The sequence below is a fragment of the Caretta caretta genome, chromosome 4, assembly GCF_965140235.1.
Source record: "Caretta caretta isolate rCarCar2 chromosome 4, rCarCar1.hap1, whole genome shotgun sequence".
Lineage (NCBI taxonomy): Eukaryota > Metazoa > Chordata > Testudines > Cheloniidae > Caretta > Caretta caretta.
Genome location: NC_134209.1, coordinates 12,384,974 through 12,412,181, shown reverse-complemented (window position 1 = coordinate 12,412,181; position 27,208 = coordinate 12,384,974). Strand labels below are relative to the sequence as shown.

Sequence of the window (27,208 nt, the reverse complement as noted above, 5' to 3'; positions counted from 1 at the left end):
CAGTAGCAGCCGTGTTAGTCTGTATTCGCAAAAAGAAAAGGAGGACTAGTGGCACCTTAGAGACTAACCAATTTATTTGAGCATAAGCTTTCGTGAGCTACAGCTCACTTCATCAGAGGCATCTGATGTAGTTAGCAGTTAGTAGTTCTGCAATTTCACATTTGAGTTCCTTCAGAACTCTTGGTTCTGGTGACATCTGGTCCTGGTGACTTATTACTGTTGAATTTATCAATTTGTTCCAAAACCTCCTCTATTGACACCTCAATCTGGGACAGTTCCTCAGATTTGTCACCTAAAAAAAATGGCTTAGATGAGGGAATCCCTCACATCCTCTGCAGTGAAGACTGATGCAAAAAATTCATTTAGCTTCTCCACAGTGGCCTTGTCTTCCTTGAGTGCTTTAGTGCCTGGATCATCCTGTGTGCCTAGCCCCACCCCCCCCTCGTTTGGCACGCTTCCTGCTGATGACGTACTTATAAAAATGGTGCTGTTAGCTGTTGTGTCTTTTGCTAGTGAACTGCCAAATTCTTTTTTGGCCTGCCTAATTGTGCTTTTACATTTCACTTGCCAGAGTTTGTCCTTTTCTATTTTCCTCAGTAGGATTTGACTTCCAATTTTCAAAGGGTGCCTTTTTGTCTCTAATGGCCTCTTTTACTCTGTTGTTTAGCCATGGTGGCCCTTTTTTTTTTTTTTTTTGTCTTGGGGTTTTTTTTTGCTCCTTTTACTTTTGGGGGGGGGGAGGTATACTTACAATTTGAGCCTCTATTGTGGTGTTTTTAAAAAGTTTCCATGCAGCTTGAGGCATGTCATTCTTATGACTGTTCTTTTTAATTTCCACTTAACAAGTGTAGTTCCCATTTAGAAGTTAAATGCTATTGTGGTGGGTTTCTTTTGTATTTTCCCCCCTTAAAGGATATTCAATTTAATTACATTATGGTCGCTATTACCAAGCTATGTACAACTATAGTTACTGACTGGACCAGATCCTGTGCCTCTTTTAGGACTAAATCAAGAATTGCCTCTCGCCTTGTGGGTTCCAGAACTGGCTACTCCAAGAAGCTGTCACTAATGATGTCTAGAAATTTTATTTCTGCATCCCATCCTGGGGTGTCATTCCAGTCAGTATGGAGATAGTTGAAATCCCCCATTATTACTGTGTTTTCTGTTTTTGTAGATTTTCTTATCATAGAATCATAGAATATCAGAGTTGGAAGGGGATATCTAGTCCAACCCCCTGCTCAAAGCAGGACCAATCCCCAACTAAATCATCCCAGCCAGGGCTTTCTCAAGCCTGACCTTAAAAATATCTAAGGAAGGAGATTCCACCACCTCCCTAGGTAACGCATTCCAGTGTTTCACCACCCTCCCAGTGAAAAAGTTTTTCCTAACATGCAACCTAAACCTCCCCCACTGCAACTTGAGACCATTACTCCTCGTTCTGTCATCTGCTACCACTGAGAACAGTCTAGATCCATCCTCTTTGGAACCCCCTTTCAGGTAGTTGAAAGCAGCTTTCAAATCCCCCCTCATTCTTCTTTTCCGCAGACTAAACAATCCCAGTTCCCTCAGCCTCTCCTCATAAGTCATGTGCTCCAGTCCCCTAAGCATTTATCTCCCTGAGCATTTCACAGTCACCATCAACATCCTGGGAGGTGGTCAATAGTATATTCCTACTGCTATAATCTTATTGCTCAAGCATGGGGTTTCTATGCATAGAGATTCTATGGCACTGTTTGATTCATTTAAGATTTTTACTGTAGTTTACACTGTGCTGTCTTTCAGATGTAGTGCCACTCCCCTACCAACGTGGCCTACTTTGCCATTTCTGTGTATTTTGTAACCTGGTATTACTGTGTCCCATTAATTACCATCATCCTACCAAGTTTCTGTGATGCCCGTTGTCAAGCTGTCTAGAGTAACTCGTGAACATGAGTACCAACCTCAGGACAGACTGCTACAAACCAGGGCACAAACCCCAAACTGTGTGTTCTCTACTTAGATTGTGTCAACCAAGTATCAAATCCTCAAGCACTGTAACAGGCTTAATATGGAGTCACAGTTCTTTTTTGATAATTAATGCTTCTTTCCTGTTTGGGGAGTTACACAGTTAGAGAGGTTTTCAATACAAATACTCAATATAACTTTATACCATGGGCTACAGATGTTATAAGTGAGATCAGTACATACAGCATCCCACAAGCATTTCATCAAGTCTAAATACTAAACACATTCTTACAAACTCAACATCTGTTTTGACAATGCTAACACACAGGTGGGCCAGACTGGTTTTCAGTCCTGCAGTTGCCAGTGTTCAGGGAGGTCTAGCAGTCTTCGCAAGAGCGGGCACCTGGTGTGCCAGCATCACATCTATTATATGTGCAAATATAAAGGCTTGCAAATTTACCCATCTTGGTCTTTAGACCAGTTGCATTTGTATACAAGCATTTATAAAACTTCTCAGTATTTAGTTGTCATCCGTCACGTGATGTAATTGAATGGGACTCTTTTGTTTCACTGTTTCTCTTCAGTTCCTACCTGTATTTTATCAACTTCTAGCCTCTCCTCTTTACTAGGATATGGAGTATCCCCTTTCATAGAATCATAGAATATCAGGGTTGGAAGGGACCTCAGGAGGTCATCTAGTCCAACCCCCTGCTCAAAGCAGGACCAATCCCCAACTAAATCATCCCAGCCAGGGCTTTCTCAAGCCTGACCTTAAAAACTTCTAAGGAAGGAGATTCCACCACCTCCCTAGGTAACGCATTCCAGTGTTTCACCACTCTCCTAGTGAAAAAGTTTTTTCCAATATCCAATCGAAACCTCCCCCACTGCAACTTGAGACCATTACTCCTTGTTCTGTCATCTGCTACCACTGAGAACACTCTAGATCCATCCTCTTTGGAACCCCCTTTCAGGTAGTTAAAAGCAGCTATCAAATCCCCCCTCAGTCTCCTCTTCTGCAGACTAAACAATCCCAGTTCCCTCAGCCTCTTCTCATAAGTCATGTGTTCCAGTCCCCTAATCATTTTTGTTGCCCTCCGCTGGATGTTTTCCAATTTTTCCACCATCCTTCTTGTAATGTGGATCCCAAAATTGGACACAGTACTCCAGAGGAGGCCTCACCAATGTCAAATAGAGGGGAACGATCACGTCCCTCGATCTGCTAGCAATGCTCCTACTTATACATCCCAAAATGCCATTGCCTTCTTGTCAACAAGGGCACATTGTTGACTCATATCCAGCTTCTCATCCACTGTAACCCCTAGATCCTTTTGTGCAGAACTGCTGCCTAGCCATTCGGTGCCTAGTCTCTAGTGGTGCATGGGATTCTTCCTTCCTAAGTGCAGGACTCTGCACTTGTCCTTGTTGAACCTCATCAGATTTCTTTTGGCCCAATCCTCTAATTTGTCTAGGGCCCTCTGTACCCTATCCCTACCCTCCAGCGTATCTACCTCTCCTCCCAGTTTAGTGTCATCTGCAAACTTGCTGAGGGTGCAATCCACACCATCCTCCAGATCATTTATGAAGATATTGAACAAAGCCAGCCCGAGGACTGACCCTTGTGGACCCCTGGCTGCCAACTAGACATGGAGCCATTGATCACTACCCGTTGAGCCCGACAATCTAGCCAGCTTTCTATCCACCTTATAGTCCATTCATCCAGCCCATACTTCTTTAATTTGCTGGCAAGAATACTGTGGGAGACCGTGTCAAAAGCTTTGCTAAAGTCAAGGAACAACACTGCTTTCCCCTCATCCACAGAACCAGTTATCTCGTCATAGAAGGCAATTAGATTAGTCAGGCATGACTTGCCCTTGGTGAATCCATGCTGACTGTTCCTGATCACTTTCCTCTCCTCTAAGAGGTTCAGAATTGATTCCTTGAGGACCTGCTCCATGATTTTTCCAGGGACTGAGGTGAGGCTGACTGGCCTGTAGTTCCCAGGATCCTCCTCCTTCCCTTTTTTAAAGATGGGCACTACATTAGCCTTTTTCCAGTCGTCCGGAACTTCCCCGGATCACCATGAGTTTTCAGAGATAATGGCCAATGGCTCTGCAATCACATCCACCAACTCCTTTCGCACTCTTGGATGCAGCGCATCCGGCCCCATGGACTTATGCTTGTCCAGCTTTTCTAAATCGTCCCGAACCACTTCTTTCTCCACAGAGGGCTGGTCACCTCCTCCCCATGCTGTGCTGCCCAGTGCAGTAGTCTGGGAGCTGACCTTGTTCGTAAAGACAGAGGCAAAAAAAGCATTGAGTACATTAGCTTTTTCCACATCCTCTGTCACTAGGTTGCCTCCCTCATTCAGTAAGGGGCCCTTTAATAAATCTTCCCCTAAGGGATGTGTCTGTCCAAATCATGTGTTCCTCTTCATGTGTTGGCTTTTAGTTTGAAAACTCCTCTAAACTCCGCTACAACCTTTGTACCTGTACATGCCAGCAATTGAATTCTGTTTTGGTAGAGGCTGTTTTTCCTGTATAGGCTCCTCCTATTCCAAAAGCTTCTGCAGTTCCTAATCAACCTAAATCCCCCTCTTCCCTCCACCATTGTTTCATCCATGCAGTGAGACCTTGCAGTTCTGCCTGTCTAAGGGTGTGCGTGAAGGCTGCTCTCTCCAGATGCCGATATTACACACTTATAAAATAGGCATTAAAACAGTGGCGTATTTATATAGCCCTAACTTGGTGACAGAGATGAGCAATAATCACTGAGATTAACAAACCCCTAATGGAACCTGAAAGGGACACTATTAAAAACAATCTGGAGTGAGCTAGGAAATCTCAGCAAATTCCTCAGATTGGCTGTGCTAAAATAACTGCAGCTTTCCCACAGAGTCACACACAATTATGCAGACTTCTTGCTGCCAGATCAAATGGGCTGGCCCCAGAAAGGCCTCTCCAAATGACCCTGTCCTCCAACAAATGCTGGGGTCCTCGCTCACATTCCTACAATGAATATCCTCAGGAGCCACAGGGCAGCTGGTGGGGAGAGATTTGTCGGCTCCCCAGCTCTGCGAATGACCTGATTTCATAGTCACCTAGTTGGCTGAGCTCGCCCGGGCTCTAGCCCTCATCAGCGTGTCTGACACACGTTTGGCCCAGCTCTAGTTTGGAAATCCTCAAGCCATTGCTCCAGCTTGTAGGTTCCCCACTGTGTTTCACAGGCGGTTCTAAATTTTGCATGGAGGTGAGTGGGGAAGCCTAGTGTGTCCAGAGAAATTGTTGCCTTGGATAATGGGAGGCGATATGGAAGCCAATTTGAATATGCTTCCAAAAAGGCAGCTACTTTGTACCCAACAATTGCTGTTTGTTTGAGTCTATACGTGGAAGTGAGCATTCTGTTCTCCCGGGGCTGTAACCCAGTGAGTATCTGCATGGGACTATTTCATACTTCTCCAATCTGATCAGGCTTACTCTTTGAGACCCCTATCCCCTTCCAGAGACACCTCAAAAAGTACATGACATCTTCAGTAAGGGAGGCCCCTAGAATCCAAACCACAAGGCAGTAGCCCAGAAATACAAATCTGGGGCGACTGGGCGGGGGGCCTCACCCAGAAGAGATCCAAGGAGTTTCTAATGGATGAAGTCATTTCATAACATTTGGTCAGGGCTGGGTTTCATAGGAATCTCCAGTAGCTGAAAGTTAGCTCAGTCCATTGGGATGAGTAGTTGGTTCCCGAAAGTTAAGAAAAATGCATCTCATTAATTTTGCCAGCTACCCATGGACAGTGGGATCTGAGCACATAACAGGAGCCAGAACCGTAAGCGCCTTGCCAGGGGCATGAAATACAATAATTTCATTGGCCATGTTATTATCTTTATATAAGACATTCTTATCTGGGTGCACCACCTCAATGGGTTGCTGATGGGCCTATGGCAAATACTGGGGCAGAAGCAGGTATTCACTTTCCAGCTGATATGATTATTTGTAACGAATAGGATGGGCAACGGTCGTGTTTACCCACAATCGAGACTGTGAGCTCAGCTTGGACCCATTATGTAATAAAGCATGTGAATAGGTTCAAAGAGGTGAACCGAGGGAGGTCACTGATTCTGGAGGGTGCATGACATTCCATCGTGGTGGGTGATGGGACAGCTCAGCACAGGGAACAGGGGCAAGGGAATAAATGTGTCCCTCAGCAGCCCTGCGTGTGTGTTTGCTGTGTGGAGCTGTGTAAGGGCTCAGCCCTCCTGTTCCCACCTGCCCTCTCTATGGACAGCAGGGGCGGTGCTGTTCGACCGCCCTGGATCCTGCAGGGGGGAGGTGGGGCAGAGTTCCCTCTTCCCCTGGAAGGAAGGAGGGCTGGAATCAGCAGGCTCCCCCCTTCCCTGCTCTAGCAGGAGGGATAACTCAGTGGTTTGAGCATTGGCCTGCTAAACCCAGGGTTCTGAGTTCAATCCTTGAGGGGGCCATTTAGGGATCTGGGGCAAAAATTGGGGATTGCTCCTACTTTGAGCAGGGGGTTAGACTAGATGACTTCCTGAGGTCCTTCCAACCCTGATATTCTATGATCTCCCTGCAGGAAGGAGGAAGCTGGTAAGAGACTGCCCACGGGATAATTCCTCTCTGCCATTTGGTGCTTTCCCCTGCTGGCAGGGCAGGCCTGGAGCCCCCTGGACTCCCAGCAGGGCACCAGTGCCCCCGGCAGCCCCACTGATTTTCATTAGAGGCAGGAAGGGCCAAGCTCCCCCCAAACCCAGGGGAGGTAATCGAGTGGAGCCCTTGGGGAACGGCCCTCCCTAGTGATGAAATTGCAGGTGACTGAGTGCTCTGAGCATGGAGGCCTGTTTCGCTCTGTGAGAGCCCTTTTGTCACCACACAATGGATGAGCTGGGCTTTGCCGTGGAGCATCTGCTTCTTGATGTATTTCAGCCAGCCCTTCCCCGTCACCAGCATTGTCTGCTCAACGTCTCCTCAACGGTGCCAGCCCTGAGCCGTCCCAATCACACATCAGGCCCACAAATCCCAGGGGTTTTAACAGTACGAACTGTGGGGTGTGTCTCCTGGCTGCCTGGTGCTGCAGCCTGCAGGGGTCATGGTGTCAAGCTTTTCTTCACAAGCACAGGGAGATAGAACCTTTTCTTGGAAGCTGAAATCTGGAATTCTTATGTAATCCCATGGCTCCAGTAGCTGGGCCTTTAAGAAAAACATCAACTATTGCAAGACTTACAATAAGATCAGGAGAGTTGGCAACAGTGGAATGCGTAGTTTACAGTCTGCCTCTTACAGCTAGGGATATGTCTGAGTGGCAGGGGGAGCGTGATTACCATTTTCAGGCAGTGGCTGCCTGTGAGCCCAGCTGTCTGTTCATCCAGCCTAGGGGAGTCACTATATCTGTGAATTATTTTTTCTCCTGGAGTAGTTCCAAGTAGGGTGTTTTGCAATTGTCCCACATTGAGGCTAACTCAGTTATTCTTGTGCTGCTAATACAATGGTATGTGCTCTTGCTCCTGCAGTGAACACGTATTATCGCGGGTACCTGATCTCTTTGTCAGTAGCTCGGCTTTGCTATCAGTGTTCTACTTTGGCTAGGCAGGTGCAGTAAGTAAATGAATCCCTCATTTGTCAGTTTTGACATTACCTTAATGATCATGTAGGCGAAAATGCCCTAGAATGGATTAAACGTAGGGCAGGCTGAGTATAGTTATTTCTGGGATATGCCCTCTTCAGTCTGGTCATCACATGGGGGCACTCACCAAACTCAGCATTGCTAAAAGTCTTCCTGTGTGTAGTGAAGCAGCATGGCCTCCCTCCAGCACAGAGGGATTAACCCTGCCTTGGGGGGTTCAGCTCACTCGACTCCCTCACAGGAAGTGCAGTGCAGGGAAGGCAGTATAAGGGCAAGGCCCTGCTACTCAGTTGGCCTGGACCAGATTAGGAGGCAGACCTCCATCCCAGGTACCTGAGCCCTCAGCTGAGCCCGCAACCGGCAGCAGGGAGGAAAGGCGACCCACTGGCCCAGGAACTGGACAACCCCGGAGAGAAACAAGTGGAATGGCTGCCTGACCAGGAGGCTGAGAGCCAGGTCCCAGCAGGGATGGAGCAGCACCTGCTGGAGCTGGTAGGAAGAAGGCGAGGGAAACAAGACTTGGGTCCGATGGTACTGCCAGGATGCAAGGTAGCAACCACACTAGGGTGAACATCCATCCCTAATTAGGCGGGACAGTCCCAGAATGTACATTTCAAGTCCCAGTCCCAGGCTGAATGACTCTGGGACAACATTTGTCCTGGATTCCCTGTGGCACTGCTCCATGCCTGCCCAAGGCTCAAGGGCAGCACCAGCCTCTTGGTGGGGGCGGGAGCGGGCTGAGGTGGGCCTTAGCCCCCCCGCCCCTTGCCACAAGGCCATGCCTCCTGCTCCTCTCCCCCCACCAAGGCCCCACCCAGGACAGATGGAGGGTCCAGGCTCCCCACAATGGCCTGGCTCCCTGGGCAGCTCTTACCACTGCCGAGCTCTGGCTTCTGGCCTGGCCAGGGCCTCAGAGGGAAAGGAGGAGCAAGGATGGGGCCAAGAAGGGGCGGGGCTCCTGCATGTGTCCTATTTTTGCATTTCAAAAAGATGGTCCCCCTAGACTGCATGTTTTCCCGCTGACCCTGTGGCAGAGTCACACACCACTTCTAGGGCCCCGGGCTGGAGCAGGGTGGGCCCGGGTCCACCTACCTCCAGCCCCATATGCAGATCTGGGTGTGCTCTGACTTTTAGGCCAGTGGCTGGAAATGCTACCTGTTTGTTTGTTCAGCCCTCATCTTAGGAAGTCTGAGCCATCAACTCTTATTGGCTGCTCCAGCCAGGAGGCCGGAGCTCATGAAGGTTTAAGTGCTCAGCCCTCACCCTCGGAGGCTCACGATATAGACTGCCTGTTAACATGCTGAACCTGCACCAGGTAGGTTGAACTATCATTTGTGAGCCACCTACAGCTTCATCTGGTGTGTGTCCCGAACCCGCACGCTGCCACAGGGGGCACCCTGGCCTGGAGATGCAGCAATCTTACATTGTGTTAGTCTTCTCTCTTGTTAGACTGAGCATCTTCCACATGGATTCTAGGTAGGGTGACCAGACAGCAAATGTAAAAAATCAGGACGGGGGTGGGGGTGCCTATATAAGAAAATAGCTGCCGATATAATATATATATATAATAGGTGCCTATATAAGAAAAAGCCCCCAAAATTGGGACTGTCCCTATAAAATCGAGACATCTGGTCACCCTAATTCTAGGCAGCTTTAATGCCTACTGGGGGTTTGCTCAACCTAAGCCATGGTCACTGAGGGCCATCACTGATTTTTGTCCCAGATGTCACCAGTTTCCAAGAGTTTTGCTGTGAGGCACTGTTTTTGTCCAGAAAAGGCAAGGTGGTTTGCTGTTGATGTCAGTGAGAAGAGGGGCTGGCGTCAGGCGTTTATCTGTAGCATTAGCACCCGATACTGCAAAGTATGGCTCAATCAGGGCAAACTGAAAAGAACAGGGTAGACGATTCCCAAAATTGGTGGTTTATTCCAATAATTAGAGCCACCAAGTCAGTAACAAAACAGCTTCTGCAATACCTTACTGGTTACCAAGAAGCTAAAATATGGTTCCCCTTAAGCAATCCATCCTTTGGCTCCCAACCAGGCAACCAAGTCTAATATGGTGAGGATTACATAAAATCTTATTCACTAATATAAAGTTCTACCAATCCCAAAAGATTGGGCACATTACCCACCACGAGATCAATGTATATTTCAGATCTTACCCAAATACACGCTTACAGTCAATTCTTATGAACTAAACTAAGATACATTAAAAAAGAAAAGAGTTACTATGGTTAAAAGATCATTATACTTATAGATATGAATAAAGTTCTTACGTCAGTTTCATAGTAGAAATGGTGAGCTGCTGATTTGCAAAAGTCCTTCCAGAATCAATTCAATCGGTTATAGTTCAACAGGCCAGTGGTTCTCAACCTTTCCAGACGACTGTACCCCTTTCAGGAGTCTGATTCTCTTGCGTACCCCCAAGTTTCACCTCACTTAAATACTACTTGCCTACAAAATCAGACATAAAAATACAAAAGTGTCACAGCACACTGTTACTGACAAATTGCTTACTTTTACCATATAATTATAAAATAAATCAATTGGAATATAACTACTGTACTTACATTTCAGTGTAAGGTATATAGATCAGTATAAACAACTCATTGTCTGTATGAAATTTTCATTTGTTCTGACTTTGCTAGTGCTTTTTATGTAGCCTGTTGTAAAACTAGGCAAATATCTAGACGAGTTGATGTACCCGCTGAAAGACCTGTGTACCCCCAGGGTACACGTAACCCTGGTTGAGAACCACTGCAAGTGCTCAAACTCTTCCATGAGAATTAGCGGTGGACCTGGAGATCTAAGTCTTGTGACTTAAACTGCCCCTGACAAAGTTCAAGTAGATCTGAGATAAGGATCAAGCCCTAGAGTTCTTTTACAGTTCTCTAGCAGGTTGTGAGAGCCTCTTGACAGCAGACACCACAGCAGGGATCTCTTGGATGAAGAATAGGTAACATACATTGTTGCTTTGAAGTAAGTTTCTGTTTCCTAGGCACACACCGGTAACTAGCTGCATTCATTAGCATAAGGTAATTAACCATTCAAGCAGTTCATAAACAGTTTACCACAAACTTCAAAGAGATATATAGACAATGATATTATTACACCCAAGTTTCATCTAAAGTTAACATTCCTTTTTGATCTCTGAATCAATAGAATATAGTAACAGACATTACAGTTAGGAACTGAAGTTTAACATCTACAAGCTAATTGGATCACATTGTTAATCTTCTAATAAGCAAAAAGAACAAGGAGTACTTGTGGCACCTTAGAGACTAACAAATTTATTTGAGCATAAGCTTTCGTGGGCTTAAACCCACTTCATTGGATGCAAGCAGTGGAAAATGCAGTAGAAAGATATATCTATACACAGAGAACATGAAAAAATGGGTGTTGTCATACATCATGAATAGGTCGGAATATGAACAAGAGGCTGCTAGGCAGCTCTCTAACTCCACATTCTACAGGCCATTACCCTCTGATCCCACTGAGGATTACCAAAAGAAACTACACCATCTGCTCAGGAAACTCCCTGAAGAAGCACAAGAACAAATCTGCACAGACACACCCCTAGAACCCCAACCAGGGGTATTCTATCTGCTACCCAAGATCTATAAATCTGGAAATCCTGGATGCCCCATCATCTCAGGCATTGGCACCCTGACAGCAGGATTGTCTGGCTACGTGGACTCTCTCTTCAAGCTCTACGCTACCAGCACTCCTAGCTTTCTTTGAGACACCACTGACTTCCTGAGAAAACGACAATCTATTGGTGATCTTCCAGAAAACACCATCCTGGCCACTATGGATGTACAAGCCCTCTACACCAACATTCCACACAAAGATGGACTACAAGCCGTCAGGAACAGTATCCCCGATAATGTCACAGCAAACCTGGTGGCTGAACTTTGTGACTTTGTCCTCACCCATAATTATTTCACATTTGGAGACAATGTATACCTTCAAATCAGCGGCACTGCTATGGGTACCCGCATGGCCCCACAGTATGCCAACATTTTTATGGCTGTCTTAGAAAAACACTTCCTCAGCTCTCGTCCCCTAAAGCCCCTACTCTACTTGTGCTACATTGATGACATCTTCATGATCTGGACCCATGGAAAAGAAGCCCTTGAGGAATTCCACCATGATTTCAACAATTTCCAACCCACCATCATAGAATCATGGAATACCAGGGTTGGAAGGGTCCTCAGGAGGTCATCTAGTCCAACCCCCTGTTCAAAGCAGGACCAATCCCCAACTAAATCATCAACCTCAGCCTGGACCAGTCCACACAAGAGATCCACTTCCTGGACACTACAGTGCTAATAAGCGATGGTCAGATAAACACCACCCTATACCGGAAACCTACTGACTGCTATACTTACCTACATGCCTCCAGCTTTCATCCAGACCACATCACATGATCCATTGTCTACAGTCAAGCTCTACAATACAACCACATGTGCTCCAACCCCTCAGACAGAGACAAACACCTACAAGATCTCCATCAAGCATTCTTACAACTACAATACCCACCTGCTGAAGTGAAGAAACAGACTGACAGAGCCAGAAGAGTACCCAGAAGTCACCGACTACAGGACAGGCCCAACAACGAAAGTAACAGAACGCCACTAGCCATCACCTTCAGCCCCCAACTAAAACCTCTGCAACACATCATCAAGGATCTACAACCTATCCTGAAGGACGACCCATCGCTCTCACAGACCTTGGGAGACAGGCCAGTCCTTGCCTACAGACAGCCCCACAACCTGAAGCAAATACTCACCAGCAACCACACACCACACAACAGACACACTAACCCAGGAACCTATCCTTGCAACAAAGGCCGTTGCCAACTGTGCCCACATATCTATTCAGGGGACACCATCACAGGGCCTAATCACATCAGCCACACTATCGGAGGCTCATTCACCTGCTCATCTACCAATGTGATATATGCCATCATGTGCCAGCAATGCCCCTCTGCCATGTACATTGGTCAAACTGGACAGTCTCTACGCAAAAGAATAAATGGACACAAATCAGACGTCAAGAATTATAACATTCAAAAACCAGTTGGAGAAGACTTCAATCTCCCTGGTCACTCGATTATAGACCTAAAAGTCGCAATATTACAACAAAAAAACTTCAAAAACAGACTCCAACAAGAAACTGCTGAATTGGAATTAGTTTGCAAACTGGACACCATTAAATTAGGCTTGAATAAAGACTGGGAGTGGATGGGTCATTACACAAAATAAAAACTATTTCCCCATGCTTATTTCCCCCTCAACCCCCCAGTTACGCTCACCTTCTTGTCAACTGTTGGAAATAGGCCATCCTGATTATCACTACAAAAGGTTTTTTTCTCCTGCTGATAATAGCTCACCTTAATTGATCACTCTCATTTTAGTGTGTATGGCAACAGCCATTTTTTCATGTTCTCTGTGTCTATATATATCTTCCTACTGTATTTTCCAGTGGATTCATCCGATGAAGTGGGTTTTAGCCCACGAAAGCTTATGTTCAAATAAATTTGTTAGTCTCTAAGGTGCCACAAGGACTCCTCGTTCTTTTTGCTGATACAGACTACCACAGCTACCACTCTGAAACCTAACAAGATATAGGTAAACACAGACAAATACAATTGGTACTGACAAAACTGGTTGTTTCAGGGAACCCTAACTCTCCTGTTTGGAATCCTAATAATTTTTGTATGTTTTCAGTTACTTTCCTGTTGTATCCAAAATTGTGTCAGGCATGCTACACAGATAGCTGCCCCAAACCAGAGTGCTAATTTGATGATTTTAAATATCACTGATGAACAAAGAGATAAAGAACGATTGATATGTGGAACCCAGTCATTGTTGGTCATTGCGTAGCTTGACCAAAAGGAGGGATTGTGAAAGTAGAATGAATTATATTGAAATTATAATTCATTAAAGAAGTGCTGCTTGAAAGATTTGTTGAAATATAGTTGTCAGGAAGAGAAACATTAAGGAGTGTGAGACAATGGGCCTCAAACTAATTAACTTAGAGCTCCTACTGAGCTAGGAGATTGGTAAACGTTAGTATGCAAATAAGATATGTATGTATATTTGTCAGTTTCTGCTTCCTTTTGTCTCCTATGCTAAATTTGCTTTGGCTTATCTGTATAAATAAGTTAGCAAAGCGCTTTGCCAATGCACCCAGATATATGTGAGCCTTCTGCAAAAGCTCAAGCTAACTTATTTATACAGATAAGCCAAAGGGTGGGCACTGGTGGAGACCCTGCAGGCTGAGAAGCTGGAGAGAGGACATAGGAATAGTGCAGGGACTGGCATGGACTCAAAGGGAGGACATTTTTGAAGAGGGTAGAAATGGAAGGCCATGGATGTAGGCAGTTTTGGGAGGCCAGCACTGAAACTCCCCTTATATTTCCCACTGCACAGCTCTGACCCACTTCCATCCCCCCCTCTCCCCCTGCACTGTGCTGACCTCCCCTTTCCCCTCGAAGCAGCAGCATTCAGGGAAGCCTGGAGCCCCCTCCCCACAGCTGGCGGAGGTCACATGTGGAAGGACAGGAATTCTGGGTTCCTTCCCCCAGCAAGAAACAGTGGAAGGAAGGGGAACCCTGGAGCACTCCCCTTCGGCTTGGTGCAGTAGCCATGAAGACTAATTGTAAACGCTAGGGGTATTTGTAGATAAGGGGTAGGGGCACTCCACTCCCCCGCGAATGTTACTGAAAGGAAGATGCCCAACTTTCCCTCTCTTTGTGATTTTGCTGTTTTCTGAGTTCCCAGGGAGCAAATGTTCCTTTGAGGATGAGCCCCTATTCAGTGAGAGATTGTGGAAGAATAGTTTTTGGAAACCCAGTTCTTCAATGCTCTAGTCACAAGAACAGTGTTTGGGGGTCTCTTCCGCTGATAGGGGTCGTTGTCTAGGGCTGCACTGGTCCCTCAGACCTCAGTAGCTGTGTCAGAGCACAGCCCTAAGGGGCAAAGGTTGGCCAAGGGGTAGAATTCCCACCATGACCCTCCCAACTGGCACAGTCCCTACCCTTCTCCAGTGCCCTCCCACCCCCCTCACTACTCCAACCTCCCACATACTCCCCCATCACTGCCACGACAGACAAAAACTACTCCACCTCGTCCACCACACGCACACCCTGCCAACTCCGCCCTCCTCCTCACTTCTCTGTGACCCTTGTGAACTTGGAGAGGTCATGGGGGCATGTACCAGCTGGAGGCAGGAGAGAGCAGGAGCTTGGTGATGTGGAGTGCCTAGCCCAGATCTGAACTACCATGGAGATGAATGCAGCCTGGAACAATGGCACTGAGAGGTATGAACAGCTTCATTCATCTCAGAGTGTGTTTTCATCCCTCCTTCTGTGGTGCCCGTAGTGCTGGGCTTGTAGTGTGCACTGAGCCTGCCTGTTCTCAGCAGAACATTTTGCCTCTTTCCTGCTCCAGCCTCTGGACTATGAACATATACTAACGGGAGCATTCAAACCAGGGGACTGAGGGCTTTAAGGTAATCTGGAGCCTTCATAGTTCCTTGATCCTAACCCTAACCCTTAGAAGCATACCAGCTTTTACTATTTCTTTGGCTCCATGCCAGAATTGGTAAACGGAGGGGACCAACCCTTCACCCGCTTTTGGTGCGTTCAGGTGTAAAGCTGCACGTTTACACAAGCGGTGATAATTCTATGCACAAGTGGTGAAACTTGCTAAGTCCAGGGCCAGGTCTACCCGATAAACTTACATCACCATAACCAGGTTGCTCAGGGGCGGGAAACCCCTCAGCCACGCAGTGAAGGGTGCAGAGGGCACCGCGCCGGCCGCAGGGCTTCTCCCAGGAGCACAGGCAGAAGAATGCCCGGGGGCCCCTCGCCCGGCCCGGGCGTGACTGACGGGCCGCTCTAACCGCCCGCAGTTTCAGCCACCCGCGGCTGGCCGCGCTGCCTTCCTCCGCCGCCGGCCGGCCAGGCAGGCGCTGCACCGCTCCCGGGTGGCCACAGGCCGTTCCCAGTCTGGGGCGCCGCCGAGGCCTGCCCCGGCCGGGCTGCGGCGCGTCCCGGAGAACGCGCGAGGGCCGGAGGTGACAGGGCCACGGGGCAGAGCCTCCAGCGCCCGCCGCTCCCCAAGGGGCTGGCGGGCACCGCCCGGGGTCGCCCCGGCGACTCCCACGCAGCCACCGGGTGTAGGCCCGGGAAACGCCGCCGGCGCCCCGCCCGCCCGGAGAGGCGGGGCTGCGTGGCGACGTGCCCGTGCCACGAGGGAGCGGCGGCTCCGCCTCTTCCCAGCGCCGAGAGCGGCGGGCGGCCTGGCGAGCGGCGGGGCGATGGAGGAGCAGAAGGAGAACCGGCCGCAGGGAGCCCGCAATGAGGCGCTGGCGCGCGCAGAGCGGCCCGCCCTCCCCAGCCACACCCCGGTCAGTGTCGCTCGCGCGCGGGGAACCCTCGCCACCGCCTGGCCCAACGGGCCTAACCGCCGTCACGTGACGCCACAACGGCTGTGACTGGCCGCAGCAGCCATAGCCCCCGTTCAGTGGGGTGGGCTCGCTTCCCAGCGTGGGTGCCCTGCGCCGTCACGCCGTGTGTGTGTGTGCGTGCGCGCGCGTGTGGGGTGCCCTGCGCCGTCACGCCGTGTGTCTGTGTGCGCGCGCGCGCGGCGGGATACTTTCCTGCCCTCACGCCGTGTGTGCGCGCGCGCGCGCGCGGGGTGCCCTGCGCCGTCACGCCGTGTGTGTTGGGGGTCTGCCCGCGCGCCTGCTGGGGCACAGGGTCTCCCCCCCGTGCCGCGCTGCGTGTGTCTGCTCGGGGAAAGGCCCGTGGTCTTCCCGTCCTTCCCACCAGCTGCTCCCGGCCCTGGCCACGGAGGAGAGCAGCGCTGCTCTCAGCCCAGCGCTGGGCTAGCAGAGAGCGGCTGGGGCCCAGGGGCAGCGCGGAACACCCCAAGAGGCACGTGGAGAGCCTTGGCGAACACTTGGTCCCTGTGTGCTGAGCTCCCGTCAACGGTCTTTGCTCCTGAAGAATTATTCTAGTTAAGCGATAACGCCAGGAGGCTTTTGCTGTGTTTTTGTGGAGCAGTTCACTATGATGATGAGCTTGGTCCAGACTACAGGCATGTAGCTACAGTACATAGCCGTGTAGTGGGGATGCAGACTCCCGTAGTGGAAGCGGCTTTTCTATCGCTGTAGAAACACCGGCTCCCCAGGCGACGGTCGCTAGGTAATAGAAGTGTTCTTCCATTGACCTAGCTGTGTCTGCACAGGGCTTAGGTCAGGTTAGTCATGATGTTCAGGAAGCTGTGGATTTTTCATACCGCTGAGCGCTGTACCTATGTCAACCTAAGTTTTTTAAGTGTAGACCAGGCCTTGAAACCCTTCCAAAGCTAACCTGGGAAAGGGCACTTATACCAGAATAAGTGTGTCCCTCACAGGGACTTACGCCAGTGTAACTATAGTGCTTTAAAGTCACTCCATACTTTTTACTGGTATAACTTCTGAATGTAAACACATGCTTACAAAAATCTAGCTATTACCTCTAGAAACTCAGATTTCTGGATAAACAGTCTTAGGGCTTGGCTACACTTGCGAATTACAGTGCATTAAAGGAGCCCCGGGCGCACTAGCTCACTACCCGTCCACACTGGCAAGGCACGTAGAGCACTCTGACTCCGCAGCTGGTCTGCTCCTGGTACTCCACCTTGGCGAGTGGAATAAAATTTTGGGCGCCCCCGTGGGAGCGCCGCGGCACCAGTGTGGATGCCCTGGTCTGTTACTGCGCTCTGATCAGCCTCCAGAAGTGTCCCACAATGCCTGTGCTAGCCACTCTGGTCATCACTTTGAACTCTACTGCCCTGCCCTCAGGTGATCAACTGTCAGAATTCTTTAAATTCTCTGAGAATTTTGAAAATCCTCTTCCTGTTTGCTCAGCCAGGCGTGGAGTGCTCTCAGTGAATCTTTCCAGCTGACCATGCCTCCAAGCGCCAGGCAATTCCCAGTATGGAGCAGTGGTGAGGTGCTGGACCTCACCAGTGTTTGGGAGGAGGAAGCTGTCCAGTCGCAGCTGTGCTCCAGCTGTAGGAATTACGATACCTTCGGGCAGATATCAAGGGGCATGATGGAAAGGGGCCATGACCGGGATGCACTGCAGTGCAGGGTTAAAGTGAAGGAGCTGCGGAATGCCCACCGCAAAGCCCGCGAGGCAAACAGCCGCTCCGGTGCTGCCCCCATGACCTGCCGTTTCTACAAAGAGCTGGACGTGATACTTTAGGCCTACCCCACCTCCACCCCGAGCATCACCATGGACACTTCAGAGCCCAGTTCAACAAGGCGAGAGGAGGAGGAGGAGCAGCAGCAAAGTGGGAGCGAGGGTGCTGAGGCGGAGGAAGACACCCTGGAATCCCTAGATGCATGCAGCCAGGAGCTGCTCTCAAGCCGGGAGAAAAGTAGCCAGTCGCGGCTGCCGGTGTTTGGGGAAGGACAAACATCAGAGGAGGTTCCTGGTAAGGGACTTTTATTTTGGGAAGGAAGTTGTTTGGTGTGGGCTGTTGGGGCGAGGAGGGTTAGGGATGCATGCATGCCTAGATGCAGAATAGGGCGTTGATGTGCTCCCTCACATCGTGGTAATTGGCCTCAGCAATCTCTCTTCAAAGGTCTCATGCAGAAGCTGGGTAATGCGCTTGCACAGGTTTCTCAGGAGAACCACTGTTGTCCTCATCCCAGTAAGGCTAACTTGTCCGCTCCACTGTGCTGTGTGAGGGGCGGGGGAACCATTGCTGCACACAGGCAAGCTGCATATGGGCCAGGGCGGAATTTGCATTGCAGTAGAAGACCCTCCCTTGCTTCCCAGGTCACCCTCAGCAGAGAGATATCTTCCAGGACGAACTCCTGTGGAAAATGTGGGGACAATGTTCAGTATAGGGGGCCCCCTGCCGCTGTTGGCTCTCCCCAAGGCACAGAAACCCAGAGGACAGTACAGCCGTGAAACAATCAGTCACGCTTGACCCTGTGCTTACTCACCATTTTGGGGCTCCTGTGGGTTATGTGTGCTTGTTTTGGGATGGGCAAATTATGCTATTGTGTAGACTGTGCTTGCCCTTAAGTATGGGGAATCATTGCTCTGTCTGGTGTGAACAATGCTGCCTCTGTTAAGTGTTGCATTTTGCCTTTACAGATGCAACCTTGAGATCTCAACTGTCCCTGTTATCACCAGCCGAAAGACTCCAAAACATCAGAAAGAGGCCACGTAGAAGCAAGGAAGACATGTTGCATGAAGTAATGCAGCATTCAAGTAATGAAAATCAAAAAGTGAAGGAGTGGCGGGACAGTGAAAGGAGGATCCACCAGCAGAATGAGGAGCACCGGCACAAAAGCGCGGTGCTCCGGCAGCAAAGCACGGATCAACTGATGAGCATAATAGAGCGCCAAGTGGACTAGATCCAGGTGCTCGTAGCCATGTAGGCGGAACACTACCGTGCCTGACCCCCCTCCTGCAGCCCTTGTGCCAAAACTCTTTCCCTTGTGGCCCCATGTCACCTCCAACCCACTTTCCCCAACATCCGGATTCTTACCGCCACCAGCTGCCTCCAACACCTGTAGCTTCACCACCCAGCCCTGAAAACTACGACCCTTACCCTCTGCACTCAACTCCCATCACCATGCAGTATAGCCATCCAGAAGTGTAGCACTCATTGCACAGCACTCCAGACAGGAAGGCTGAGTATGATAACAGGACATATGCAAATCTGTGATTGTACCGTTCCCCACCCCACCCCATTGCCCTTTCTCTTTCCCAAGCTGTTGTGTTTCTTTTCAACAAATGAATTTTTTGGCTTTGAAAACATTCTTTATCATTGCATTAACTAAAAGATACTTTAGCCAAGGAAAGCAACAGGCCCTGCAAGTCAGTGTATCATACAGAGCAAACACAGATTCCTACTAACATTGGAACCACTGCACTTCGCTCCCGTGCAGGGCACCAGACATTACTGGTGGCTTTCAGCCTCAAATTGCTCCCTCAATGCATCCCTAATCCTTGCAGCTCCTCTCTGGCTGTTCAAATTCAGCCTCCGGGTGTTGAACTTTCGAGTTCCATGCCTGAGTGAATTGTTCACCCTTCCCGTCACAAATGTTATGGAGAGTTCAGCAGGTGGATATAACTGCGGGGATGCTGTCATCGGCCAGGTCCAGCTTCCCATACAAAGAGCACTAGCGGCCCTTTAAACAGCCAAAAGCACACTCCACAATTGTTCTGCACTGGCTCAGCCTGTTGCTGAACCGCTCCTTGCTGCTGTCAAGGCTCCCTGTGTAGGGTTTCATGAGCCCTAGCATTAAAGGACAAGCTGGGTCTCCAAGGATCGCAATGGGCATTTCAACTTCCCCTACGGTGATCTGGGAAAAAAGTCCCGGCTTGCAGCTTCTTGAAGAGGCAAAGTTCCAAAAGATGTGTGCATCATGCACCTTTCTGGACCAGACTGCATTAATGTCCATGAAACGCCCACGGTGATCCACAACTGCCTGGAGAACCACAGAGAAATACCCCTTCCGATTAACGTACGCGGAGGCTAGGTGGGCTGGTGCCAGAATTCGAATATGTGTGCCATCTATCACCCCTCCGCAGTTAGAGAAACACATTTGTGCAAAGCCGTCCACAGTGTCATGCACGTTACCCGGAGTCACGGTTCTTCTAAGCAGGATGCGATTAATGGCCCTGCAAACTTGCATCAACACGATTCCAACAGTCGACTTCCCTACGCCAAACTGGTTAGCAACCGATCGGTAGCTGTCTGGAGTTGCCAGCTTCCAGATTGCAATAGCCACCCACTTCTCCACCGTCAGGGCAGCTCCCAAACTCGTGTCCTTGCGCTGCAGGGTTGGGGTGAGCTCCTCACACAGTCCCATGAAAGTGGCTTTTCTCATCCGAAAGTTTTGCAGCCACTGCTCATCATCCCAAACTTGCATGACGATGTGATCGCACCGCTCAGTGCTTGTTTCCCGAGCCCAAAAGCAGCATTCCACGGTGGTGAGCATGTCCGTGAATGCCACAAGCAAACTCGTGTCATATGCGTTACTCAAGTCGATATCATTGTCGGAGCCCTCACTGTCACTTTGGATCATAAGGAATAACTCGACTGCCAAACGTGACGTGCTGGCTCGACCCATCAGCATACTCCTCAGCAGTTCGGGCTCCATTCCCACAGACCAAAAGGGAAGACAGAGCGTGCAGTATAAAAAACGTTGCAAGATGGCACCAAATGTGGGCGGAAGCACAGGGATTGCTGGAATGCAAACCGATGCGTCATGGGGCATTGGGACAGGACCCGGAATGCCTTGCACCCTCTGCCCCCTTCCCACAAGCCACAGCTCCAGAATGGGAAGAGGTGCCCTGTGGGACAGATGCCAATAATGTATTGCTCCCAATGCCGCTGCAAGTGCAGCAAATGTGGACAGACTGCAGCGCTTTCCCTACTGTGCTCTCCGAAGGCAGGTTTAACTCAAAGCGCTCTACATCCGCAAGTGTAGCCATGCCCTTACAGTGTTAAGCCACTTCTCTGGCTTTTAAAAACTCATTTGCTCACATGTTTTAACCCAGTGATGCTCAGGGTGAGGCTTGTGAACTGCAAGTGGCTCTTTAATGTGTCTCTTGCAGCTCTTTGCAGCACATGATGTTAAAACAATGTGATTTAATTATTAACCAATCTAAGTTAGGATGCTTTTACTTTTTGTTAACCAATTGTAGTTGATAAAATAATAATACTTGGTTATTTTGCTGTGAGAATAGTATATATAATATAAATAGCAAATGAAACAATGAATTCACACTACTGTGGCTCTTTTGGGTAATGCTGATTGCTAATTTGGCTCCTGAACCACTGGGGTCTGAGTATCACTGTTTCAACTATTGGCTTTTAAACACTGGTGAAGACAGGATTTAACACTTTTTTTTTAAAAAGATCAACTTTTGGGGGAGATGTCAGTGCTTGGGACTCTGGATAGAGACATGGATGAGGAAGTCAGGTTGATCTGTCATATGTGGATCTTGGAGAGCCAGTGTGTGAAGGAAAACCTACTTCTCTCCCCAGATAGGCTGCTCAATGGCAGTCTGCTAGCTAGGCTGTGACCCTCACATGTAGGAGCCAGATAATGTGAAAATCCCACTGATTTCATTTTACCAAACTAAAAAGTGCGTGTGTGTGGGATTGGATTTGCAGGCAGTGAGTATTGCAGAAGCCCATATATTACGTATGATCTTCATTGTACCTGGGATTATCACCCTTCATGAATGTGAAATTATATCAAAAAGAGTCGTTAAAGAAATAAAATAAGAAGGGTAAAACAGTAACCGAGACAAAGAACATCTCATATACAATAGCCAGCTTTATAGCTGTAAACAGGGACCCCTCAGCCTTAAGTCTGATGGGAGGGTTGCTCTGTTAACAGGTGTTGATGGGGGTGGGAGGGAGTGTCAGCAGGCCGTGAGCTGACAAGCAAAGCTGTAACTTGGTGCCCAGAGAGAGTGGGGAGGGGCCACTGAGGCTAAATCATGTCTACCTAGGGACTCATGGGGAAAGCCATAAGTAATACAGTGTCCTTGTAGGTACTGTAGGTTAAAAATAACAGATTCTCTAAGATCTGTGCACTGTTTGAGCAAAATGTATCATATTTTGTTCTGGAGAAAATACTCCTGTGTCACTGCATATTGTTACTGGCTACAGGCCCCTGGAGGAGGACTTTTGTCAGGGTCCAAGTCTAGTTGGCCTGCTATGTGACGTAGTTGGTAATATGGGAGGTGTAACCCAAGAGACCTATTGGAGAGTGGTTGGATTAAGTGGTGTACTTGGGGAACTGGAAAAAGTGTCTCAGACGGCACAGTCTGCACCTGGACTGTGATACCATGGTGAGAGGAGTAGGACAACTAACTGTCCATGAGTTCATGCTGATAGAATAGCTCGCCAAAATATTAAGCCTACAGCCATTGTTTCTTGTCACTGCAGTTAGGAAACTTGGGAATTGCCATGTTGAATCAGGCCTGTGGTCTAAATATTGAAATATCCTGTTTCTGGCAATGTCCCACGATCAAATGCTTCAGTTGGATCATCTGCCTCCCAGGGAAGTCACCTCCTGATCACTAGTAGTTAGAGATCAGTTTAAGTCCGAAGCACAATGTTTTATATCTCTTGCAAAACTCTTAAAAATATGTATTATTGTAACTAGTCTTTCTTTTTATATAGGTCAACGTCCATTCCCTCAGATACTTGTTAAATTAGGCTAGTCTTGCTTTTTGAAGGAAGTTGATGACGAGAATGTATTTAAATAAAAAAAAATTCTTTACATAAGTGCTGTGTGATTAGTGACACACTTTGCTAAGGCAGAGACCTGCATGTATATTTAAAAAAAAAAAAAAAAAAAAAACAAGAAAATATGGATATTGTTCCAAAACAGTGGTCCCAAATCCTGCAGTTTATCCGATAGAGTAGTTACTAATGTGTTTTGGGCTGAGTATTCTGCAGTAAATATTTTATTTTTTTATCCAACTCCCCTGTTTTTTTCAACAGGCCCTAAGCCTGGCACATTCTTTCAGCTAAAACATTTTATGCTTTCATTTCTATACGATTGATTTACCTTTTGTAAAATGTGTTCAAACTTTGGTTCTGTGTTGTTTAAAATGTCTTTCCTGTTAACCCCAGTACTTGGCAGGCCACTAGCTTTCATTGAAGAGCAGTCACCTAACTATTTAGAAACAATTTCATATTTTACATAAAGAAATCAGTCAGTGATTGTCATTTTTATAATGTTTTATTGTGTATTTCTCGAGTGCTATCCATACTGTCCCAGGGATTTGGGTTGTCAACTGACCTAGGTGAATTCCCCAGCCTATTCCTGAAATGTCTTTTATCCACAGGAGGTGATGGAGTTGGAGTGAAGTGGATGCCTTTGAAAACATGTTCTGGTTTAGACAATGTTTCTCAATAGGAGAGCACAGCTTGCAGGGTGTATGGAGATCCATGCAATTGAGTTGGGGCTGATGAACTGTTCTTGGCCAAGTTTGCAGTGAACTTAGCCATTTTTTACTAGAGCAGTAACGTTATGTGCATGAATGCTAACAGTCCAAAGTAAAATCAGAGAGTTGTTTCATGGTTTTACCTGAAACTCAAGGATCGTTTTGAGCATGGTCTGGAATCTGCCCTTTGGGAGATAGCTTTAGAAGATTTGTAATCCAGGACTGCTCCATAAACTCCACTGCTTACGCAGTGATGAAAATGAACTTTTCAAGTTTGTCTTATGCCCAATGATGGGAAAGTCCTGATGCTGTCCTGAAAGCATATTTCATCTTTTGGGATAAATAATCTCTGATTAACCAGTCAGTGAAATATGGATATCCACACATAAATATCAGGTCTTCTCAAGTGGACTGACACTGCTGCCAGAAACTTCATGAACACTTTTGGTGTGTGGTGAGTTCAAATGGTAGAATCCATTGTTGTTGGTGTTAGTCTCTTGCACAATGTGATGTATTTCTGATGAGCTGGGTGGATTATAATATGGAAGGATGCATCCTTCACATCAAAACTCTGCAAAGCCTCAAAGAGAAATGTGATCTGAGCTAATGCACCAAGGGTGTACACTTCACCTGCAGGGGGAATCAAAACACTTAGTAACATGAATTAAGTGCCAATGCAAGATGCTGGCCTGTCTGACAGCTCTGAGGACTGATATCCTCTCTAGAATGGCATAGAAAATAGGATGGCAAGCTTAAATATTACTCTGTCCATGTGCTTGAGCTGGAAGAACCATCTGTAGAAATGAGGAGTGATGGCAGCTTGTATATTCTTTCAAACTTGACAATCAGAGAAAACTTCAGAAAAGGTTACAATGCATCATGTGTACAAAAATGCAGAATAGTTTCTGGGGTGAAATAGCCTTTAGTATAGATGACCACCTAGATACAGTGATTTAAAGGGAATTGTGGTAGAATTAAATGTGATTTTGCAGCTCCTTTCCTGAACAGAATGACTATAAAACTTAGTTGTCATATTGACTTTATACACTATTGCTGGCAAATGTGCAAATCTTGGTCAAACCTAGTATAGAAACTCTTATATTTTCCCTTGTCCAGCTAAGCCTTTGACAGCTCACGTTTCTAGGAGGAGTGGCACTTTCATTATGCTTAAGTGTGACAGATGTCTGCTCCCACTTTCTTTCCCCACTGGTATGTCATACTAGGGATGTAAATATCGTTAAAAAAGTTAACTGTTTAAAGGATTAAAATTGTATCGTTGAACTGGTTAATCGATTCAAGGGAGAGGGCCTGGGACTGCTTTGGCCTGCCCGCCCACCTGGTGCTGGGGCTGTTCCAGTCGGTCCGGGGGTTAACGGTTAGGGTGGGTTAATGGTAAGTCTAATGCTTACCGTTTAACATTTAATATTTTACATCCCTATGTCATACCAAAAAACAATTTTAAATCCCAGTCTCTTCTTTTTTCTACCATCTGTATATTGCAAAGTTATATGATGGAAAGGAGACAGGATGGCCTTTCAAAACTGATACAGTAGTTGGCATTTTGATGTATTTTTAGCTATATAAACCAATACATACTATCCATGAGGAAAACTGCATGAGGCTACATTGAGTTTTGGTGATGGAGGTATGTGACAGTTGTAACTACTTAACTTCCATTTTAGCTTTTTTAAACTAATTGCAGACTTTTTCTTCTAGGGCAAGCAGCGTTGTAGACTTGATGGCGAAGAAAATAATGGACAACATTGCACTTCCAGTTCAAGTGATTACAGTGACCCAGTGTACAAAGAAATTGCTGTGACCAATGGTTACATTAATAGAATGAGTAGAGATGAGCTCAGAGCTAAACTTGCAGAATTCAAACTTGAAACCAGGTAAGATTTAGTTATAAGCCTGTTAATCATTTCTGAGAAGGACTGCCATGGCATTTTCTTGATTCCATTTGTAAAATTGCTGTAGTAAAGTAGGGAAAGTCTTCTGTAATCTGAATATTAATTTTAAAAATATTTATCTTAAGGTTTTCTATAATCCCATCTCCATAGTATCTAAGTGGTAAATGTAACCTCTATTATCAGACAGCATTTTTTAAAAAAAGAGACTCTTGGTGAGACCTACACATAGTTGTGTAAAGCCGGCAGGTATAGCACATTTTGCTGAATAACCCTTGTTCCCATAACAGTGCTGTCCTAATCAGTGATGTTTATTCATAAATTAGATAGAAAGATCATGTAAATTATAAGGTTCTTAAGAGATGTTTTCTGTCATCTTTTCAAAGAAAAAGAACTGTATTAATTTTAAGGATTCTAAAATAATCTTTCAAAACATTCATTGTTTAGAAAACTAATTTAAAATGTCCTTATTATTTATATTGTAATACTACCTAGGGATCCCAACCATAATAAGGCCCCATTGTACTAGGCATTGAACAAACACAGATTAAGAAACAGCCCCTGCCACGAAGAGATTATAATCTAAATAGAGAAGATAAAGTGTTGCAGGCATATAACATACAATCAAGTGAACAATGTGATGTTTTGCTGGCATCCTGTTGGTTCTGTGCCGTGTGTATGGTGGTGGGGGGAATGTTTGGTTTTTTTAAATGAGGCTGTGATGGAAGGGAATTAGTTAAACAAAGCGTGAAAGGGACAGGTGATAGGGGAACACAGAAGACAGGTGGAGTGAGGCTGAAGAGAGAGAAAGTTTAGAGTAAAAAGTGAAAAAAGCAACCAGACTCTGAAAAAATCATTACTGTCCAAAAGTCCCAGCTGCTGCTGCTTTTCTCTGCTCCTGTTGGCTGTGTTTCTGGGTGGCCCTCCCTCAACAGTTTTTGTTCCCCAGTCTTACATGGTTAGGGCCCATGGATCTTGGAGTGAGGAGGTCTCCCCTACACAGTTCAGGGTTCGGGAGTACTGAGAGGGATAACACCAACTGTGGCTTGGTTCCCCTACCTCTCTCTCCCCGATGGTGCTACTGCGCCTACTTGCTTCTGCTGCTGCCAACAGATATTGCCTGGATATTATCTTTTAAATTGCACTCCATAAAGAGGGTCTTTGAGGCTCTTGAAAAGTACAAAACATAAAGTATGCTTAATTTGGAAGGCAGGAAAACTGGAAAATGTTAATGACGGTATTATTAATTTTATTGCTTTTCTATTTTAAAGATCACTTGTAAAGGAAATTTTTTTAAATTGAATTTTTTTCTTTATGACAAAGGGTTGAAAGGATTTTTTAAAGGGTTGTTTTCTGCTTGCTTACTACTTTTTGAAATACATGGAATGTAAAGTTTTCAGAGTAACAGCCGTGTTAGTCTGTATTCGCAAAAAGAAAAGGCGTACTTGTGGCACCTTAGAGACTAACCAATTTATTTGAGCATGAGCTTTCGTGAGCTACAGCTCCCATGAAGTGAGCTGTAGCTCACGAAAGCTCATGCTCAAATAAATTGGTTAGTCTCTAAGGTGCCACAAGTACGCCTTTTCTTTATGGAATGTAAAGTTTGTCTTTCCTGATTTTGCTGGGGGACCTCCAGGTGATTTCAGTGATATTTACTGTGAGATCTAGCACTGTAATTAAAGGGGTGAAGGTACTGAATCTTAAAAAAAAAAAAATTAAAGAATTCCATTATCC

The 27,208-nt window shown here is 47.0% G+C and overlaps 1 protein-coding gene and 1 long non-coding RNA gene across 6 annotated transcripts in view; one reads left to right on the top strand and one right to left on the bottom strand.

Moving 5' to 3' along the window:
• Window positions 1-56: 56 nt before the first annotated feature.
• On the bottom strand, window positions 57-15,809 carry LOC125635310 (uncharacterized). Of its 3 annotated transcripts, none has more exons than XR_007356217.2 (3): window positions 15,323-15,809; window positions 9,850-10,027; window positions 57-4,225 (listed from the first exon to the last, which is right to left on the bottom strand). It is a non-coding gene; the product is annotated as an uncharacterized LOC125635310 (long non-coding RNA). The 3 variants fall into 3 exon arrangements; XR_007356216.2 differs by lacking the exon at window positions 57-4,225 and adding an exon at window positions 5,686-7,140; XR_012668000.1 differs by lacking the exon at window positions 57-4,225 and having other exon boundaries at window positions 9,478-10,027.
• A 16-nt stretch (window positions 15,810-15,825) lies between these two features.
• Window positions 15,826-27,208, top strand: part of ERI1 (exoribonuclease 1) — a 30,825-nt gene continuing 19,442 nt past the window's right edge. The window contains exons 1-2 of one of the 3 annotated variants that reach the window (XM_048846846.2): window positions 15,826-15,991; window positions 25,284-25,459. In XM_048846846.2, the coding sequence (XP_048702803.1) occupies window positions 15,902-15,991; window positions 25,284-25,459 (266 nt within the window). In that variant the 5' untranslated portion in view covers window positions 15,826-15,901. Of the gene's footprint in view, window positions 15,992-16,309; window positions 16,791-23,483; window positions 24,022-25,283; window positions 25,460-27,208 lie in introns of those variants that run through there. The other 2 variants (XM_048846849.2, XM_075127417.1) reach the window with 2 other exon arrangements.